The sequence below is a fragment of the Nyctibius grandis genome, chromosome 14, assembly GCF_013368605.1.
Source record: "Nyctibius grandis isolate bNycGra1 chromosome 14, bNycGra1.pri, whole genome shotgun sequence".
NCBI classification, from domain to species: Eukaryota; Metazoa; Chordata; class Aves; order Nyctibiiformes; family Nyctibiidae; genus Nyctibius; species Nyctibius grandis.
The window spans coordinates 15,050,191-15,066,392 of NC_090671.1; the positions used below are offsets into that span (position 1 = coordinate 15,050,191).

A 16,202-nucleotide genomic window follows, 5' to 3' on the forward strand; every position below is an offset into this window, starting at 1 on the left:
TGTTGAAAATTTGTGTTGGTATATTTTCACACTCCTCCCACAGTTGTCTTTGTGGTTTGTTGTTTTTTTTTTGTTGTTTGTGGGTTTTTTTGGTAAGGAGCCAGTAGCTGGGACCACGCCAGGGATTTTTCTTTCACTGCATTCATTGCTGTTTGTGCCACTCTTTAGTCTCTTAATTACACGACTGCATCTTCCTTGGTTCATTGTCCAAATGAAAGTTCAGTCAGTTCAGCATTATTTTGCTCGGTGCTGCTGCTGCTTCGATCGTGTGTAAAATGAGAGTTGATGCATTTCCAGTAAAACAGGAACGAAGACGAGCCCTTAAAAGAAAAAAAAAAGGAGTAAGGAAAGAAGCACTCTAATTGCAAACTGCTTTTAAGGAATAGAAAACTTGGGGTGGGTTGGTTTGTTTTCCAAAAAGCACATTTGTTTATAAAATAACTCAAGAATGATTCTTTTTGTTGAGAATAAGTAGAAAGTTTGGAGAACCTCATGAAAGAATCTCTTAATTAGATTTCTGTCCTTATTTAGAGAACAAAATCCAGTGTGTCTAATCCTCAAAGTATCATCCTAATCAGCTAAATGAGTCAAGCAAAGTACAGGAGCTGTCTGGTCGTAATCCCTTTTCTGGTGTCCTGATTGTGACCAAATAGAGCCAGGAGAACAGGCTCTTCCGATAGGAAATTTAACCTGGGATCCAGATGCAGCTAGTGGGACTACCAAGCAGCTGATAAATGTTTTCATTATACATAAATTAAAGCTTTTGTTTGATCAGAGTTGCTTTGTCCACTGTGATTGACTGTTTTGCTTCTGAGTAGTTGGTGGGGTTTTTTTCTTATTTAGGTCTTTGATCAAATTAGATGATAGTGAGTTGAAAGGACATGATGTTCATGACTGAAGTTAAGTGCTCTCCTGTACACACTACCACGAAATTACCATGTAGCTCATGAAGTGAGTTTTGCATTTTTTTAAAGGTAGTATACGATGTCGTAGGGGGTTGTGTTATTTCTTACTCGAGCATTCTGTGATGTGCAGCTTTTTTTTGGAAATATAATTTTGCTGTAAGTTCAAATTACAATGACATTTTAATTAAAAAAAAAATAGGTTTCTTGTATATAAATATTTTAAGTTGAAAAGGAGCCTTTTCTGTCTTGATGTGCTGCCCTGTTGGGAGAGGCATCGAGCAGGGGAGCGGGACGGAGGGGCTCCAGCCAGCGCCAGCCCCTGGCTGGGCTGATCCACCTCCGCTCACTCGCTGCTTTGGTGTAGTTCACATTTTTGTGGTCTCCCCTCCGAAAGTTGGGTGTGATTTCAGTAAGAAAGCAGTAACTAAATAAGGAAAGGTATTGCCTGAAAGCACGTTGGTTTACGACTCTAAGGGGCTTGCAGATAACCCAAACAGCTGTGACAACAGATACCCATGTACAGTAAAAGGGCAGCGGGTACCAGCGCAGGCGCGTGGAAAGACGGTTCTTCATGCAGTGAAGCTTCTAATGGTGCATTAAAATGCTTATAGTGGAAAATACTCATCAGCAGGCCGCAGAGGTCACGCTTTAAATTACTTGCAAAGGAACTATAAAGATCCTGATGTAATTTATTGTGCTATAAAACCGATTAGAGGTAACGTTAACCAGTAACTCTAAAATGAGAATGTAGAAGAGGTTGCTTTTTATGAATAAAATGTAGGTAAATCTATTTCAAAAAACAAAACGTGTGAATAGTATCTAGTTTTTACTCTGAAAAAAGAAACAAAATCTGATCTGTGCGTTTCGGTGCATTACATAAACGTCCCATAAATACCTGTGGGAGGTGAGTGAGGTTTGTGATCCTCGTCTGTTCAGAATGCTGTAGAGCCGCTTGATGGTTGGTATTGCTGAGCCTTGGCGATTAGGGATGTTTACAGGGGTACGTACAATCCACGGCGTTACCCCGGTATGTCTGTATCTTTTTTTACAGGTTATCATAGTAATGATACATTTTTCCTGATTTCTTTGTTTTTTTTTTTTCTACTTTCTTCTTTCCAGGATTTCTGCTCTTTAAAGACTATTGCATGAATGAGATTGATGAAGCTGTCCCTCAGCTGAAGTTTTATGAAGAGGTAAGTGGCCGTCGGTGGGGCTTTGGGACTGCGGGGGGGCGAGGCTGGGGACGGCTGTCCTGCTGGTCACAGAATCCCAGAATCAGTCAGGTTGGAAGAGCCCTCTGGGCTCATCGAGTCCAACCATTGCCCTGACACCACCATGGCAACTAGACCAGGGCACTAAGTGCCATGTCCAGTCTTGTCTTAAACCCCTCCAGAGATGGTGACTCCACCACCTCCCTGGGCAGCCCCTTCCAATGGCTAATGACCCTTGCTGAGAAGAAATGCTTCCTGATGTCCAACCTGACCCTCCCCTGGCCAAGCTTGAGGCTGTGTCCTCTTGTCCTAGCGCTGGTTGCCTGGGAGAAGAGGCCTCAGTCCTTGGGCAGGGGATGCGGAGAGGGAGGGAGAGGCATGCAAGGGTGCGCGGTGTCCGGAGCCGTTTTGGCATCGTAGTGGAAGGGGCTGTCTCATAAGAGACAATATTTTATATAGTAACGGTTGCATCTCAAAGGGACAAAACTATCATTTTAAACAAGTTCAAGAGACTTTTAAAAATAGCAATGTAGCTAATCCCGTTGGTGATTTGGTACAGTACTCTTACAGTGTATTTTAGGAGAGTAGCGTGGATGAGTTTTGCCCTCTTACTGGGCAAATTAAGAGTTAGAAAATGGAATATTTGCAGGAAAAATCTACGTAGCTCAACTTCTGACAGTGCTTTTATTTGTGTATGCTGAAACTGTGTCTTTTTGTTAAACATAAGCTAACAAAGCATTTTAAAAGCTGTTACAGTTTTTGTCCTTCAGGAGTTAAGGATGTTTAGTTTTAAGGCATGATATGTTGAAAACTAAACAATGGAAGAAAGTTACCGGAGCAGCCACTTAACCAAATGTTCATTCAACACATCTATGTGTCAAAAGATAACTTGGGAAATACTGAGAGAATGGTGGAGAGGGGAAGAATGCTATTAGAGATTAAAATATCTTTAGGTTTGTTATGTTTTCTATCATAAAGTACACTCTTTGACTATGATTCATTTGAAATATTCGTAAGAAATGAGTTGAAATTAGGTTCATCTCAGTTTGTACTTGTTAGATATCGCTGATAGCTTATGTTAAGCCAGGTATGTTCTTGAGAAATGGGGTAAGCTTTTGATCTTCACTCATGAAGATGATGATAAATCTCAGCTCTGCTACAAAACAGAGATGAAGTTCAAGTGAGTTACATTTGCCATCTCTCAGTGGAATTATGACAGTGGATTCCAGTGCAAAACCAGCGCTTTCCCTTATTATGGGACATGGACTCGTATCTATTGCACATAGTGAAGGTTTTCCTTAAAGGCAGAAAGCCTTTGTCTCATCCTGCCCCAAAAAGCAGAAGCAGAAGATGGAGCGTGGTTCCCCGATGCAGTGTGCTGGTCTGTGGCTGGCACCTGGTGCTGTGGGGATCGCAGCCGGCCTCTGGCTCAGCTCCGTGTCATCCGCGGAGGGAGCGGTGTGTCTGGTCCTCCGCACCCCTCGCCACCCCGAAGCTTTCCGCGTGCCCTCCGTGCCACGGCGAGGTGCCCAACCGCTGCGCCTTCAGTCCCGGACACCTCTCGCTCCATAGCACCCACCCGGACAGAACGATGCCCTGTTGCCTGTAGCTGATTTTTTTCCTGTGGAAAAGGAGATGCAGCTGAAGGTACCGGTGTTTGGATCACACTCTGAAATGCGTCGTGCCTTTCTCTAACGCCCTGTTACCTGTAGAAGGGCAGCAGAGTGCAGCCGTCCGTGGCACTGCGAGAGGGGCGCGACGACGGCTGAGGCTGGTGCGAGCTGCTGGGATTTCTTGGGAGTCGCTGTGCAGGGTTGCAGAACAGCCCTGTCAAGCACTGCAGATGGGTAAGAGGATCCTCCGGAGAGTGATCCGGGAGGTGGCTTTAGATCGATGGGGTCAGTTGTCCGCCGTTGTCATGAGATAATCGACGAAGGGACGGACAGACGTCGTGCCTGAGGAATCGGTATTTCAGGGGTGCCCTCCCACAGCCTGCCCCTGCTCACGGGGCTCCTGCACAGGCTGCTCAGGAAACCTGGCCAGCCTCATCGCTCCCTTCATTCCGGGTTATATTTGCGACGCTCTAAATATAAAACTGCAGTTAATCCTGTCCTAGGTGCTGGTTTCAGTTCAAACACGCACGCGTGCTTTTAGAAGGCAGCCGGTATTGCTCAGTGTTAATTAGAAACTCTGCCTGGAATAGCCATTTGTCTGGATTACTCTTAAGCTGATGATTTAAATTTTTTCTTGCTAGTAGGCTAGCAGCAAGAAATAGGCTAAGCAGGTTATCAGTTTAGAGATAAATCCTCAGCAATATACAGTTCCCCAGCTCAGATTAGATCCTTGCTGTCAATAAAGAAGAATCTTTTTCTATCGTTTCCATCTTTTTATATACTGAAGATGTCATTGTCATAAGTAATCAAAAAGGCACGTTGTAACAGATTGTTCAGCAAGATATTTTTAGTGGCCTCTCTATCTCTGAAACAATTTGAAATTGTATTTTTAGGTTATTAGCAAAGTGTTGCCTAAAAAGAATTTAAATGCTTTGTCATGTACTTTTCGAAAAATCCCATTAAAGACATTTAAAGAGAGGTTCATTATGTTTTTTTCTGTGACACTGGATTCCTTTTTTTATGTATTTGATTTACTTGCTGCGTTTATTACATGTAGAATAATCTGAGTACATTGCTACATTAAAAATGGCTTGATGTAGAAGGGCTGCGTGCTCCAGGGATTTCGTATTACTGCGGCTTAAGTCACGATCAGGCGTTTAACTGGATGAGTGATTCATCCAGATCGGTTTCAAAAAAAAAAAAAGAACTTCTGGGTGCTTGAAAACTAATACATTCTGATTTCAGTTTTTGAAAAGAGACTTTGTCAGATGCTTTTCTTGAGATGAGCTGAAGTTTGCCGGGGACGCCTTGAAATACGTGACGACACAGAACGTTCTCTCTGGGTCGGGGAGCTGCTGCTCACAGAGACAGGTTACCTTTATAAGAGGTGACACACGTAGCTCTGCCTGTTGCCATATTTTTTTTGCGTGGAACAGTAATGTTGTATTTAATGAACATGTAAAATTAGCTTGTGAATGTGTCAGGCATGCACAGTAAACGTGATCACGGCAGCGGTGTCTCGTTGCATCACTTGTGTGATGAGCGGCGTCGGGCAGCGTGTTCGGGAGGGCCTTCTCCCGGCGCTGGGGGAGCTGCCCAGGAATATGTCACCGATGGGCCTGTGGTCACCTGCTGTCCTTTTCTCCAGGCCTTTACAAAGCAAAGGGACGTTGGTTAAAAAGCCCGCTGTAAGGGCAGGGGGGAGAGACGCTGGCTTGGTGCCAGCGTGGCTGTGGGGGGCTGTTGTGAGAGAGCCCTCTGCTTTGGGCGCAGAGTTCGGTGGCTTAAAAACCCAAATATTGAAGGGCAGAAGGTGTCATTCGAGTAAGACAGTATGATATACTTCAGGCTTCCTCCTGTACTTCTAATTATTTTGCGGCATTGCATTAATTAAAAAATGTTTCCTTGGCAAAGATGTTTTGAATTGTTTTAATTATAAATTGGTACCGAGGGGGAAGTAGTCACAGATGGCAAATCATGGTGGAACTGTTGCCTTATCATAGTCAGCAAACAAGAGGATTGCAGCTAGAAAAATACCAAGTTTAATTACGGTGTTCCACCTTCAAGGATAGATTGGTCTGAGTTTGTCACATGGAGACCTGTTCAAGAGCTGTGAAGTACAGCTCCTCCTGTACGGGAGCAGCCTCTGAATGAAGAGGAGAAAAAATATATTGTGACATAGAGGCAAAACCTGTTTTTAAAGAATCCATCCTTCCTTTCAGAAGTCCTCAGCAGTGTGCTTGGTGTTAACCCTGGCGCTGCTCCGGCTGTTGAACGTGGCTGGCATCCTTCGTGCAGGGTTTGTTCTGTAGGCTGGAAGCACAAGCAGCTCTGATACGGCCTCTTCCTTCTCAAACAGGCACTGGACGAAACCCAGCTGGGTCTTGTTCTGCTTTGGTTTTGTTGGGTCAGTGTAGGGATCCAGAGCGTGTCCTCATGCTTCATTGGGATCCTGGGACCTTGCAGGCTGGCGCTGGGAAGGTCCAGCAGTGAGGGCTGAGACCTTGCCCTAAAGACCTTGTGTGGTTCTGTACATTCTGTCAGTCCTGGAAGAACTCGCCCTAAATACACTCCACACTTGGGCTTGGTGAGGTTTTTTCTGGAGCTGGTTATCAGGCTCTGTTCTGTCAATGAACCGCGTGGGATTGCTGTTCCTTCACCTGGAAAGCACCGACCTCCTGTACCACACCTGCAGAAGCTTGATATATTCTGTGAAACTGTGTTTCTGGCCGCCTTTAGGATTCAAGTTCAACGTGTAGCTGAACTACGTGAACGTTTTGAAATGTGCTTTATATTCTTGCTTGGACATGGGTACCTAAGGTGCTTTGTAGCAATTCTAAGTATATCAGTTTCCTTGCATAAAAATTCAAAGATAGAAGGGAAATTCAAGGTCAGCTGTAATTATGGTATTGCAGGTGGTTTTGCTTTAAGTCTTAATGAAGAAAATAGTAAAGTAAAATAAAACTTCAGTCAAAGTCTTGGTTTTACAAAATGTGAGAAAAATCATTAGGAATGTGCTCATCTAACGGCTCCTTCTCTCTTGTATTGCAGATAAAAGAATACGAGAAACTGGACTCGGAGGATGAGCGTCTGACCCGAAGTCGGCAGATTTATGACACGTACATAATGAAGGAGCTCCTGTCCTGCTCACATGTGTGTATCATCCAGATTTCACACTGCTCTTTGCCTTACCTGAGTAGCTTGACAGCAGCGATAATTCCCAATAACTGCTGTTTCATTCAGAGAACAGTTAAGGCTGTTGCTGAAGGAGTTGTTACTGCGTTGTTCCTCGTAGTGCCGTGGGTTTCTGTTTGCAGTCCTTGGGACTGGGTTGGGCTGCATTCAGCAGGCTGCTTGTTTTGTTTTCCAGTATTGGTGGTGTGTGCCCATTTTTATTAATCTTGGTGGTACACAAAGGAAATATTTGGAGATTTATCTGTTTTATATTACTTTAAACTAAATCTCTATTTTAAAATAGGATAAAATGAGTGCAGTTTGTGTGTGTACTTGTACACGTAGACATAGATTAACCAACCCCTCACAACCCAGCAACAGCTCTGACCCCAGAAACTCAAATGCGAGCTGCTGGGGCTCTGCGGGACACGTTGGGTGTTGGACTTGGGTGTCTCTGAAAGCTCAGAGTAAAGTTTGAGATTTTGTCTCAAGCTGATCACACAGATTTTTTTATTAGTGTTATTTGGTTGTAAAGCAGTCTTTCGTGCTGTACTAGAGACAATACACTTTTAGCTGCAATATGGGAAGTTAAAGGTGTGGGGCCGCGTTGTGGCAGATGCAGCTTTGTTAAAGTCAGTGAAAAGACGTTTCCTCCAGCTGAGGTTCACCCCGTTGATTTGTATTTAACAGTTTAATTCACTTGTATTTTAAAGCAGAATTTGCAGCGTGTTTTATCCAAGCGGTGTGGTTCTTTGCATGAAGGGTTTAAGCCATTTGTTGTACAGCATGTGCTGTTGGCTCTGTTGTGGTAAAAAGTCCCTGTCTCCTTCTGCCTCTGGAGCTGTCCCTGTATATGGGATTTTTCATTAATTTGTTAAAGCAGCACCATCCAGCCCTTTTATCTGCACCTTTCCCCTCCTCACCTTCCCCTCTCCTGCCATCCTGCTTTAGGATAATTGTTTTACTGCCTCATCCTGCGTGTTTCAGTGATGCACTCAGGGAAGCTGTACCACGTTCATTCTCAGCTCTGTGTGTTTTTCATATGGTTAAAAGGACAATAGTGCTGTAGACCTTCAATGAAACTTCTCACATTTTGAAATCTTTCTTTTTCTTTTTTCAAAAGCCTTTCTCAAAACAAGCTGTAGACCATGTACAAACACATTTAGCCAAGAAGCAAGTGCCAGCCAGCCTTTTTCAGGTGAGGTTAAGACAGCCTGAATGTTCAAGTTTTCTTCATTTATTTGACAGTAAGTGGCTTTGTACATATTATTTAAGGAGACAGAATGAAATGGTACTGGTAAATATTCTTCACTGTAATAGTAACAATAGAATGCTTTTCTAAGTCAAATAAAAATTATAAATTGCTATTCTTATCTGTAATATTTTTAAGCACATTCATGAAAGGAAACTATACCTTGGTGTATGAACACAATAGTTTTTTGAATTTATGTAATTTTAAGCCATTAAATGATGTAGAGTAAGTCACTGTACTTTGGGAAGATACACATCCTGTCAGGATAAACCAGATTGTGTGGTGGAGAAATGACCTTAATCTTCGAAAACATTTTTCCTTTTTCTTTAATTTTAAGATATATTAATTCGTAGTTGATGATGGTGTGGAATTAAGCGTTTGTACCATCTCACATGTTTTTCTGTCTCTCCACAAGACAAAATCCAGTCAAAAGTTACCTTTCCAAACAGGAGCTTCTGCACCATTAAAATCGTGGTGCTTTTTTTAAGCTTTCTAAAATTCTGGATTGTTAAAGTATGGGATTTGCATATCCCCCCTTGAATATAAAAATAAATGGTATCCTGTCTTGTTTATGAAATTATACATCTTGTGTTGTTATTTACTTCAGAAAACAAAGAAATGAGAAGGGGAATAGGTTTCGTACAGCCCCCCCAAGGGAAACACTTAAGGTTTCTAGCTCATGAAAGTATTTTCTGTTTGGCTTCAGGGCACCTGCTCAGATCCCAAAAGCTAAATGAAGCTTAAATGCTCCTTTGAGCCTCCTTCAAGGGAAACTTGTAAATGCTGCAGTTATATGGGGCCAATGTGAGTTATATGTAGTGGGTAATATTGCATAATCAGTTGGTTGTATGCCTAAATACTGACTGTGTTTCTTACCCCTTTTTAGCCATATATAGAAGAAATTTGTGATAGTCTCAGAGGAAAAATATTTCAAAAATTCATGGAAAGGTATGAACATGACGTATTATCCAAACTTCCTACCTCATGTAGCAGGAAGCCACGTCCCTTAGGTATTGCTGTAAATTAAGGCTAAAAATGTTTAGTAAACTTAATTAATACTGTATTATCAACAAGCTTCTGCTTTGTTGTGTATCATGGTTAGTGTCAAGGTGTATGAGTGTAAACCTGTAAGGATGATGGATTTTCCTGTTGCTCTGTGTAGCAGCAGTAATAGGTTGCAGCTGGATCTTAAAGGTTTAAAAAGGCAGAACTGTGTTCTTGTGGGATGTCCTCCTGAGTCACCATCTCTTGTGGGTGACTGAAAGACCTGGTCGTTCTGGTTTGTATCTGGACACCTTGCAATGGAGCAGAAAAGGGTCTAGTGAAGAACAAGAGGCGTAGACCGCGGTCAGCTGAGCAGCCTTATTTATGTAGAACTGAGAAATTCTTTGGTGATAGCTTGTGCTATTGTTGATGTTTTTCCTATTTTAAGATAAAATGAGTTTAGAACATTTAAAATGAGTATACAGAGGTTCATTAACATAAATCGAGCTGCCTCTGTTTCCTTAAAATTATCTTTATGTAATTTAAATGTTTGTTAGTACCAAACTTAGTTGTTTTCAAAAATTAAAAAACATCAGAAAGAGAGGTGTGAGGACATACTGAGCCTTTACAGTGAGAGGGGTAAGGTTATCTGGCATCTTTCTCTTACAAGGATGTAAAATATTAAGCTTGCACTGCCTAGTAATTGTTTTGGTTGGTGGGGCAGGATTACAATTGTTTCAGGGAGGGCTGTCATATCACAACACGCCCTAGTGCAGGCTTTATTTTAAACATCAGTCTTGACATTTCCTCTGACGCTTTACGCAGTCATCTCAGACAACTTTTAAACTTTTTTTTCCTACAGTGACAAGTTTACTAGATTTTGTCAATGGAAGAACGTAGAACTTAATATTCATGTAAGTACTTAAAGTATATTTATCTTGTCAACGGGTGATACAGGGAAGGAAATGTTCCGTTTTGAATGCTGCTGCTGAAAAGGCCTCATTGAGGAGTAGGGTGAATGTTACTTTGGCAACAACAGTCTCATTCCTCTTGTTTGTACTCAGACTGTAGCACTTGCGAGTACATTGAAATACAAACCATAAGGGGTTCCTTCTTCCAAAACAATAAATGCTGTATGAATTACAGTAGTTAAGTATCTTAACACATTAATAGATTATTTAGATGTTTTTACAGTAAGTTTTCAAATGCTGAAAAATGAAGTCTGGTTTTGTTTTGGTTTTTTTGCATTTACAGCTGACCATGAATGATTTTAGTGTACATAGAATAATAGGAAGAGGGGGATTTGGTGAAGTGTATGGTTGCAGAAAAGCAGACACTGGAAAAATGTGAGTATATACACATTATTTTAAAGGTAATTGTAAACTCTGAACTAGTAAGGCAATCCTTCCAGGCAGTTCTTACAAAAACAGCGTCACATTACTGTATAGCTCTTTGTAATTAAATTTCATCCCAAGAGGCTCTGATTTCTGGAAGCCGTGGTGCCTGTGTGAGGTGTTACCTCTCATCTGCCAAAGGTTGCTCGTCTCACAACAACGCGCATCACGTAGCTGGTGCTCACGTAGGGTTGGAGGATGGCATAGGATGACATAGGAACATGCCCTCAGTGCTGTTCAGTCTGTAGGGTTGTGCCTGGGCAGACTCTGGATATGATATTCCAGATTTGTGAAATTGCATAGGTTTCTACCCCGATGAGCACGTTTCACTGGTGAAAGCAGTGATCCTTGCTTATGTTTGGAAGAATATAGTTCCAGTGTTGAAATTCTGTGTAACAGAGCTCTCGGTGGGAGCTCCAAGATCAGCCTGTGTGGTTTTTTTCTTTTTCTGGTCTTACCATTCACACACTTCTCCTAATCAACAGATTTCAATCTCTAGGCATAATTATCCCATTATGTCCTGTTTTGAACATCTGGGCATTGATTTAAAAAATGGTTCTCAATATCTTATCTATTTATTTATTTATTTACACTCCAGCCCTCCCCTTTCATCTTGCTTTTCTCCTAACAATTTTAGTCCAGGGACCATCCTTAAACGTTTCTCTTCTAAGTAAGCGTGGCATGTTGGAAGTGCCGAGTCTCTGCGGTTACAGCTGGCTTCACTGGCAGTTGTGTGTGCTTGCCATCCTTGATAATCATAAACTGCTGAGCTATTAACGAGTGGAAGACATCTTAATGGTGCTGTCCTGCTCAGTATTTTTGCAGTGACCTCAAGTATTAATACTGTTACTAACAATACTGTCTTTATTCTTGCTTTCGTACTTTTTTGTCCATGTACAATTCAATAATTTGTCCATGTACAAAAATAAACACTTTGTTTAGCTTGAGCCACACTAAGCAGGTGTCCACCCTGACAAGGTAGTTCTCAGATTCCCAGTGATTTTCATGTCTGAGTTTTGCTCTGGCAGGAGCTGGATAGACCTTGGGACTAGCAAGGGAAGCAAAGGACAGCTTTTATCAGATATAAATAGAGTAAAGGGCAGTGAAACATGGGAGAACCAACCTTTCTCAAATCGGAAGCAAAACTTTAGATTAGGTTCAGTTTCTGGGTAGAGGTTTGGTTTAGTTCTTTCTTAATCCAAACCTGTTTACCCATCCCTAATCCAGATCCCGTCCACTCTAGATGGCTGCCTCTGCTGCACTTACTGCCTGCAAGGAGCTTGGGAAGCCACCCCTCTAAGGTAAACGCCATCGGTGTTTCACTAACCCACCAAGATACACCTGAGGCTTCTCTCACATCACCTCCTTCAAGGACGTCTAAGTAGGGGCCAGAAGCACGATGCAGAAAGCAGTCCAAAGCGGGAGGGACAGCGGTGCTTTTTGAGCACGCAACTCGATCCAAGAATGAGAGACTTGATTTCCATCAGCCTTCAACAGCCCCAGCCAATGTCAAAGCATAAATAAAGGGTAGTGTGTGAAACATTATTTATAGTCATCGTTTACAGACTCCTCAGCAGGAGCACGTGCTGTGAATATATTCCTTGTTTTGGAAACTTAAAATTCCAGCATGTTCACGCTCTCTCTTCCCCCACTCCCAACACACGCATGGCCAGGAGTGACGTGGCTGTTTTAGGGAGCGCAGAGCGAAGGTGATCCGAGGCCCCGAGTCTGTACAGAGCTGGCACAGCGTAGGCAGTTGATGAGCATCAACGCAGTGGTGTTTTCCTGAGCATATTTTAAAAAGAGTGGCCTAAAAATCCCTGGCTGCCCATGTCTAGAAATCTTGTATGGAGGAACACACGTGTCCTCCTCAGCTGTTCCCTAGTCGTAGGCTCACAACGTCTTGAAAAAATACCCACAGCCTGTATTATATCCTACTCCTGGTTGATGGTCGTTAGGGTAACATTCTTCTTTGAGCAGAATTTTATTAATTTGTGTAATACAGATGGTAGAAGACTAAAAAAGCTTTCTTGTGTATATCTAATCTACCTTTGAGTAGAAAGAAAACTTAAAAAAAGAAAACCTCAGCATGTGTTCAAGATATTACTTTCCTGGTAGAGCTGACACTGTTAGAATTAAATGGAACCGTAATAGGGTCTCTGTTATTTAATTCATACTGCAAATCCTTGCTTGTAGATATTGAAAAATGGACGTATGATACGTAATTCCTGTATCACTGTGGGGACAGAATTATTTGTTAAAGCACATTTCTCTGTTAGGAGGCTTCTGTTGAAAATGTTGTAATTCTGTGAGATTTTGGAGATTTTCTTGCTCAGTCATGTAATAATGTTTTTAGTACCAGCTTTAAGTCTTTCAAGAGCTTGCTTACAGGATGCTGTAAATACGCATGGCATAACTGCTAGTGAACAATGCTGAGTACAGGAGGGAATGTTTTCTGGTGCTCTTTCTGAACGGTTAATATTTTCAGGTATGCAATGAAATGTTTAGATAAGAAGAGAATCAAGATGAAGCAAGGAGAAACATTAGCCTTAAATGAAAGAATTATGCTGTCTCTTGTCAGTACGGGAGTAAGTATCATTGATTTGTTATTCTTTTTTTTTTTTGCGTGTAATATAACAGCTTTTTTGTATAATACATATTCCATCAATTCAGTTGTGTGACGTGCAAAAGTTAAAACCCCCTGGAATCTTCCCCCTGATTCTAGTAATGTGTCTGGAAGAAGAATGGAAAAGCAAGCTTGCTTTTCAGTTTGGGTGCTTACAGAAATGAGCATCTCAGCTAAAGAGGCTCAAGGAGGTTCCTATTTCTGAGGTAATTCATTCTCCCCCCCTCCCCTCCCTGCTCCTTCTGATTTTTAAAATATTCCTTTTTAAAGTATTTGTATTTGAAACTTTTCCAAAACATTATTCTGTCTTGTAAAAAAATTTCCTTTTCTGCTGTAGTTACGTAGTACTTTCATAGAATACGGTGCTATTTCAGAGAACTTCAGTTGCCTGTTCCTGTCCTCCCCTTCCTGTAGCTCTGGTAGCAGATTATCCAATTTTTCCATTTTATTTTTTATGTACTTCAGCTGAGTACCTATCAAGGCGTACCGAGTAGGTCTGCCCATCTAGCACACAAGTCTATTTAAAATTAGAAGTATCGCTAATGCGCTGGTTCCACCAGACCGTGTCTGGTTGCCTGCTGAAGAGTTGGGCAGTGGCTGCAGGACATTGCGGTCAGACACCGTCAGAGCAGGCGTTGGAGTGCCAGAGCCTGCTGAGGTTAAACATTGGACATTAGGAAGCATTTCTTCTCAGCAAGGGTCATTAGACGCTGGAAGGGGCTGCCCAGGGAGGTGGTGGAGTCACCATCTCTGGAGGGGTTTAAGAAAAGCCTGGACATGGCACTTAGTGCCCTGGTCTAGTTGCCATGGTGGTGTCAGGGCAATGGTTGGACTCGATGATCCCAGAGGGCTCTTCCAACCTCACTGATTCTGTGATCTCACTTGTGCTGCAGTTAGCTTCCATATGTCCTTTAAGTGCACGGCGGCATCCTTGCTGTCTTCTGTTCAGGGAACCCCTCAGTCTGATGGGGCTCCAAGGTGGGCTGTCTCCCACCCGCGGATCATCGGGGGCTTCGCACTGCGTTGCTTGTAGACGCAGCTGCAGGAGAGCTGCCCGTGCCGAGGTGGCCCTTGTCTTCTGCAAACGTAAAAAGCGGAGATGTGTTTCTCAGGGCTTACCTATAAATGCAGAATTATAATTGCTAAACAGCGCCCTTTTATTGTCAAAGGAAGACGTTGTGAATCAGACAGCGCTCGGTGCCTCCCAGCCTCGCCATCGGCGTGTGAGGGCTCTCTCGTGCAGACTGACAGAACGGGAATTGCTGATGGCAGTTTTGTCCCCAGAAGATGAGCTCTTGGCCTTTCCTTGCTCCCCATCAGATCATTTTCCTCTGCTGTTAGAAATACCCTGGTAAGGCAAATCCTAACCCAGAAACTAGGGAGGCTGCACATCAAGGTGTCATCATATGGTTGAACTTCTTTCTCATTGCAAAGCCCCGAGGAAGGATGAGATGTTCCTTTTTGTGCCTTTCGTTGGAAACTCCTCCCCGGCCTCAGCCTTCCCCTGGCGAAGGGCGGGCACGGGCCAAAGAGAAAAGTCGGGGAATTTCCTTTAACACAGAATCACATTCACGTTGGGCTCGAACGTAAAGATAGAGGAAGGACTGGAAAGTGTTTCTTTGTTCTTTTATCTGTGAAATTAACACTGGGGATTTAATGGTTAGACTTTCTACTCAAGTTAACTGTTTTCACCAGAGCTAAGTTGTGGCTTGTCCAGAAGCATCAGAAGTCTTGAGAGCCAGTGGGGTGAAGTTCTGTAGCGGAGACTAGACAAGAAATCGAGGCAAATTAGCAATAATTGTCCTATTAACTTCAATTTGTGATTCTGTTGCTCCAGTGCTGAATGTGAATTTTCATGTCAAGCGATTCAAAAAGAAAATTGTTCACAAGGCTGCTAATGGTGGAGGTAGTTCTCTTACATGACAGCGCACAGCTCGTCATTTAGCCACAGAAAAGCAGGACAAACCATTTGGGTTTTTGTTAAGGGTTATCGGCTCATTAGCGTGTAACTGCTTTGGATTCTCAGAAATCTGAAAGAGAGGTTGAAAAGAGGGATTTTGTGCCAAACGCTCCTCATTCAGGGTGGCTACACCTGCTGGTGCGAGAGGTGCTGGAGCGTTTGAACGTGCGGAATTAAGTAGGTTTGGAAATGGTGGAATGAGGTGATTCATGTCGCTCCTGAATATAAGCTGTGAGGTTTGAATGGCGCGTGCCTTCCCCGGTGACAGGATTTGTGTGCTGCCCGGATCAAAATGGGACTGGGAAGTTCATCGTAGCACAATTAGTCATTTAACTGGGAATCCAGATGTCTCTGCAAAGTACATAATAACAGCTGTGTGGATTACACATACGTTTGTGCAATCATTTCTGTTAATCCGCCTGAAATTTTGGCATTCACAACTACTCCTTGAATAGGGAGCTCCCAGGTTTGAGTACATCGTGGCTGCGTTGTGAGAATAGCTTCTCGTGGCCATCAGCCCAGCTCAGCAGTACAGACACCCCTGCAGAGCGCAGGGATCTGCTTGGGTTGGTGTGGTGACACGGAGCGTGGGCTCTGCCTCACCCGGGTGCCCCGTTGGTGTATCCGCTTTGTCACCGACTCCGGGTGTAACGTGGACAAGCTGTTGCTGAGGTTTGTGTTTCCTCTTCTGCAAGATACAGGCTCTGTCTTCCCCTCCCATAGAGATGTTCACTCTGGAGGCTGGAAGTGCATTGTGAAATGGAGAAGACAGCACAGTAGGGAAAATCTTTTACTTTCTGTTAAAAGAAAAAACAATATTTATTTACTGTAATACCCAATATTTGCCTAACGTTCAAAAACTGGAACATTGAAATCACCGAGACCATCGCTGCTGATGGGCTCTATAAAAACTGTGTGCCCACAGGTGCTGTTTGTGGAAGGCAGTGGGTGTTCAGTAAATCTGTTCCTGGTTGGTGGTTGCTCCGACAGTCCGTGGCGAGCCCGTGGCATTCCCAAGGCCGTGGCAGGGCTGTGGCTCTGCCTTGGCTTCTAGTTCTCTCATTCTGAAAAAACTGGGCAGTT

The 16,202-nt window shown here is 43.0% G+C and overlaps 1 protein-coding gene across 2 annotated transcripts in view; it reads left to right on the forward strand.

Annotated features, from left to right (window-relative positions):
- The window catches only part of GRK3 (G protein-coupled receptor kinase 3), a 64,895-nt gene that overhangs the window by 28,835 nt on the left and 19,858 nt on the right, over window positions 1-16,202 (forward strand). For both annotated transcript variants that reach the window (XR_011049193.1, XM_068412329.1), the window contains exons 3-9: window positions 2,025-2,098; window positions 6,781-6,882; window positions 8,027-8,101; window positions 9,042-9,103; window positions 10,002-10,053; window positions 10,394-10,485; window positions 13,022-13,121. Coding sequence is in view for 1 of the 2 variants with exons in the window: in XM_068412329.1 (XP_068268430.1) it covers window positions 2,025-2,098; window positions 6,781-6,882; window positions 8,027-8,101; window positions 9,042-9,103; window positions 10,002-10,053; window positions 10,394-10,485; window positions 13,022-13,121 (557 nt within the window). In the remaining variant the exon portion in view is untranslated. The remainder of the gene's footprint in view (window positions 1-2,024; window positions 2,099-6,780; window positions 6,883-8,026; window positions 8,102-9,041; window positions 9,104-10,001; window positions 10,054-10,393; window positions 10,486-13,021; window positions 13,122-16,202) is intronic.